This window comes from Terrapene carolina, unplaced genomic scaffold, assembly GCF_002925995.2.
Source record: "Terrapene carolina triunguis isolate 2854851 unplaced genomic scaffold, T_m_triunguis-2.0 Scaffold139, whole genome shotgun sequence".
In the NCBI taxonomy this organism is placed as follows: Eukaryota; Metazoa; Chordata; order Testudines; family Emydidae; genus Terrapene; species Terrapene triunguis.
In genome coordinates, this window is record NW_020664490.1 from 15,261,415 (window position 1) to 15,266,671 (window position 5,257).

General features: G+C 39.1%; 1 protein-coding gene across 3 annotated transcripts in view; it reads left to right on the forward strand.

Annotated features, from left to right (window-relative positions):
* INTS6 (integrator complex subunit 6) overlaps positions 1-1,979 on the forward strand; it is an 85,540-nt gene extending 83,561 nt beyond the window's left edge. For 2 of the 3 annotated variants that reach the window (XM_026653442.1, XM_026653445.1), the window contains exon 18: positions 1,864-1,979. In XM_026653442.1, the coding sequence (XP_026509227.1) occupies positions 1,864-1,957 (94 nt within the window). In that variant the 3' untranslated portion in view covers positions 1,958-1,979. The remainder of the gene's footprint in view (positions 1-1,863) is intronic. The other variant, XM_026653444.2, reaches the window with a different exon arrangement.
* The last annotated feature ends 3,278 nt before the right edge of the window (positions 1,980-5,257 follow it).

The window sequence follows — 5,257 nt, forward strand, 5'->3', positions numbered from 1 at the left end:
TGTGTGTGTGTGTGTGTGTGTGTGTGTGTGTGTGTGTGTCGGAATTGGCGGGTGGGTAGTGCATGGTGTGGCTGCCCCTCTGGATGGGAAGCTTGAGAATTGGCATGCTTGGAACATGCACCAATCACATACTGCTGAGACCAAGGCGAGGAGTTGAGAATAGGTATGCTTGGTGCATATCACAAGCTCGCAGCACTGTCACTGAGAAGGGGGGAAGGAAATACCTATTGAGGTGAATAGAACAGTTTATATGCCACAGAGCATTCTCCATGGCGTGTTCTCATTCAGCTGAGAACATCTCATTGAGATGAATGGGCCACTTCACATCTCTCTGAGCTTCCTATGCTGCAGATGGATGTGTAGAGCCCATTCCCCACACACAAGGCCCAGATCCACAGGGCTTGTTTCTTTCCTCTCTCTCCCTGCTTACAGCTGATATGGGCACTTCTCAGACACACTACCTTCCCACTTCCCTAGGGCCAGGGGCATGGAGAAGGGTGAAGTTGCTGTGTTGGGGAGGAGGGGAAAGGGCAATAGGGGGATGGGTTTCAAAGCAGTAGGACGTGAGGAGCTGAGGTCAGAACAATGGGTATGATGGAGGGAATGTTGGAGCAGTGGTAGGGAGTCTGAGCATTATCTCAAGAGTATCTTGTGCCCTTCTAGAAAACAGAGTTCAGCAAAACTGTAACTTCTGAAAGCAGGGAATATAGAATTAATGTGCATGCCAGCACAACCTTAACTCTGCTGCCCTGGAGCTGGCAGTAGCCAATGGGAATTATCTACATGCACTCGAGCTGTGTTCACTATGTTAAGTGTAGCTGTACTGATTGGTTGGAGCAGTATGGCAGAGCTGTGATTGTGATGTGAGATCTGGGGACTTCACCCCTCTCCTTGTCCGCCTTTGTGTGTGAAGAAAGGAAAGAGGTGCATGTGTACCTATTGAGATCCAATATGCTCCTTTTAGCAGTGAGTTCGGAAAGCTGTGTTACTGTGCACTAGGGTCTTATTGCTATGGGGATTGTCCACAGTGAGGCAGGATACGAGTGGTCTGTGGTTTAATGAGGGGGTAAGTGAAAGCATGGTGTTAAATGGCATCCTGTGCATAAGAGTGAAAGGGTTTGTAAAAGGGATTGAAATTGTAAAATTCAGCAGCAGGGGTATTTCTGTGGAGTGGGCTTAAATGTAGGTAGCTCCTGTTCAGTACAGTTCTGTCCTACATTGGTCATGTGCCTATTCCCTGAACATTCTACAGTGTCTGCAAAGGCAGTGTGCAAATATTTTGAGGGGGGAGGGATAGCTCAGTGGTTTAAGCATTGGCCTGCTAAACCCAGGGTTGTGAGTTCAATCCTTGAGGGGGCCACTTAGGGATCTGGGGCAAAATCAGTACTTGGTCCTGCTACTGAAGGCAAGGAGCTGGACTCGATGACCTTTCAGGGTCCCTTCCAGTTCTAGGAGACAGGTATATCTCCATATATTATTATTATGAGCATTATGGATGTATTTGGTCATTGCTCAGAGTGTAGAGTTAAGGTTGCATTGGCATATATGTTAATTCTGTATTTCCTGGTTTGCTGACTTCAATGTTCTGGAAAGGCACGTGGTACCACTGGGTAATCTTGACTCTGTTAATTAAGTTTTTGTCAATGAATACATACACAGAAAAGAGGATCAGAATAAATAATTGTGCTATGACACTAGCTTGCCAGAACTTCCACAGACAACAGTGCATATACAGTGAACCTCTGATGTACGCAGTGGATAGTGAAAAGTTTTGAGAGTTAAGTCTGGTTTTAAAAAGTCCATCTCTTTAAACTGTCAGTTTAATATTAACAGCATTATTTTTATACTTCCTTTTCCATTCAGGTTTAAAAAACGAATGCTGATAGAACAGCTTGAGGGTTTTCTGGAAGAAATCCATCGCAGATCTAACCAAGTCAACCATATCAACAGCAGCTAAGAGATGTTTTACACATAGAAAAGCCACAGCAGGGCACAGCTGTATTACCTGCATTCATTTTTGACATGCACTCTTGGCTCAAGTCCTCTATCTGAAAGACTAAAAGCTGCTCTCTAGTATGATGGAAAAAGTATATGTAATCTTTTTCTTCATTTCTGTTATTTTTGTAATGTGAAAAATATCACTAAAAGCATTTTTATTTAACAAACTAAAAATAGAGAATTTCTTGCTTGTTATTGACTTAAATGTCACTTTCCCTTAGGTTCTATTTTTTTAACCCAACCTTCAAAACTATCATCTATATTAAGATTAAATTTAACAAAAAAAAAAAAAAAAAAAAAAAAAAAAAAAAAGTTGCTTTGTAATTTTCAAAAAAAGCACATACATTAAACAAGGTAATGTTTTGTATATACAGTTATTTTGGATATATTATTGTAAGTTGTACAAATGTATTTTGAAAAATATTTAAGAAAAGCACTTTTGTTATTCCATCAATAAAAAAAACCCTCTATTTTAATCTTTGGTGGTTAGGAATGAGTACGGTTTTCATTGAAGTGGCTCATTTCTCTTCTCCCCTTTTTAGATCTACGCAGTTTTATTGTCAGTTTTGAGAAACCAGCTACAATTTAAGCCTCGTTGGAAATGCTGATTCTTTGGTTCTCAGAATAAGATATAAATTACGAAAAGAAACTAAGAAAGCTGCTATTTGACTGCATTGTTATGGTGATAAGTTGACATAGCATCATGTATTCTAAGTCTTATTTTTACTGAACAGCATCACAGATCTTATGTACGGTATGCACACCAGAAAAATGGCAAAATGTGGGATTATTTAAGTTTTCTTTGAGATTTAACAATCTTTCCAATTACGCCAACCTCATCCCTTGCTCCTTAACGAGGCTGCTTGTGTGCCTAACCCCGTCTCCCTTCCCAGGCCCTGCACTGTAAAGTAAAAGATTTTTTTTTAATGTAAAGTCTGCATTGGAAGTAGTGTATGTGGTGGTACTGATACACTTGTTTAGGTGAGTAGACACTCAGGCTATGTTTACTGCAAGTGAAGGTGTGGTGTGAGTGTAGCACGGGTGTGCCTATCTGTGCTGTTAGCTTTAATTTAGTTAGACCGGGTGACAACAGTAGTGTAGACATGGTGGCTCAGATTAGCAACCCAAGTCCATAGTCAGAGTCCCCAGTGGGCTTGTACTCTGCTGTCCTGGTGCCAATTCCTTAACAGACTGTCTCTCAGCTGGATTATTTCTCATGGCTGCACTTCAGGCTGCTTGTTTACCTCACCACTTCAGCTTGGTAATGTAACTGATTCTGGAACCTAATTCAGTTTTTAATTTTTTGTTTAAAACTTCAGTTTCAGGAGCAGAAAATAAACCACCACTTGAAAAATAGCAGATAATGTAAAGCTTTGTGGTGGGTTAGTATTGTCTCCTCTCAGCTGACTCAGTCTTGTGAGCAAAGAACACAAATAACTGTAATACATTCTGTTGGTTTTAGCCAGTCTCCTGTTACCTTGTGATGCCAACCATTTTTTAAAAAGAGTAAAAGATGCTTTTATACAGCTACAAAATAAAAGCACTCTACACAAAATGCAAAAGTAATACATTTTATTTACAAAGTTATTTGGGTAACATTTATCCGCTCTTCCTTGTGGATTTTTTTGCGAAATAATTTTAAGTATCCAGTTTTTAATAAATATGCACAGTGTGCCTCAATTTCATTGAAGGAAAGATGGCTGCAGAAGGAATAAGGGGAGGGTGCATTGGACACACTTATTCTGAGGGATTTGTAACTCTTCCTATAAAAAGCACTGAGCCTGTGAATTAAAATAAACACTTCATTAAAATTGCACACACAATCAATTATGGCCTAACTTTCAAAAAGTGTATACATGTAATTGTGTACCTAATTTGTACATGCAACTGGTAGGTTAACTGTCAGACGGTCACATACATGCAAATACTGGTTTTGTGGGTCTAATTGCAGTAACTGTTGCATTTTTAAAAGTCTGTGAAATCAGTTAAGGGCCAGGTTAACTTGTTAATTTTGCACGTTAGATTCAGTTGCTTATTAAAGGGTTGGCAGCTGAACAAGGAGCTTCCTTATCTTATCTTCCTAGCCTTTGGCCTAAATATTGGCCAAAATGAAAATGGCTTTGAACTTGACCAAGTAGTAATGGGTCAAATTCATTCCTATGTATATGTACTAGAGTTACAGCAGAGATGAATTTGGCCCATTGGCTTACTGCCTCATTAGATTCAGTAATTAACCTATGCTTTAAATCACTTACGATATCATCCCATTTCAGTTTATCAGCTTGTCTTTTTTCTCTAGACAGAGATGTTCTGAAGTTGAATTTCAGAGAGAAAAGTGATGCTCTTAATTGTATCATACTTGGGACAGAGGCTATATTTTCCACAGTATTTGTAAAGTGCCTAGCACATTGCAGAATATAACTATTGGGGGGAGAGTTCCTGGGCTTTTGTTCTGTAGTGAGACCTATTGTTAACTTGCAGGTGGTAGGAGTTTGGAGCTTGCTGCCCCCCAAATAAGCCAAACATTAAACATCAGTATTTTTAATAGTAGCTTTATTTATTCTTTTCCCCTCCCCAAAGACAGACTTCTACCAAAAGCAATTGTCTATTTTTACACTTTTTTGATGATAAATAGAAGAAAAAAATGTGATTTGCTATGCTATGACTGTTTCTGATGCTATTCTGATTAGAATGCTGTTTGGTGTTTTCTTTCTTGCTCCACTTGATTTCTCTAAATTTGTATTTTACAGTCTAATTTTCATCCTATTAAGTGCATAGTTGAGTATAGTAAGTTTTAATTTTTTTGTTCAATTTGCTTACTAAAGCCACTTTTAATACTTACAAGTAGCAACTTTCTTGCTTGTCTCGGCAAGAGACCAAGCCGTGACAGGACAGATTAGGCTCCATGCCTCTCCAAATAAGGAGATGCTTAGATTTGAGGCATAGGGGCAGGACAGGGGAGGAGAAACTTGCATTGCCCCTGCATGTGCTTTACCTTTCCATTCTTCAGATAAATGGATGTTAGTCCCCAGGGCCATCAGAGTGCCTTTGGGCACTAAATTTATGCCAAAGAAAAGTCTAACTGAATTCCCATGATTGTCAGTTTTTCTGCTTCCACTGTTTGTAGTTGAAAATTTATTCTACAGATTATATTTTTAAAGGAGTTTTATGGAAATTGAAGTCATTTTAGAGAATAGCTCCTTATTTATTTATGGGAAACACTAGTAAGATTTTTTTTACTATTAGGTGAGTGACTCCT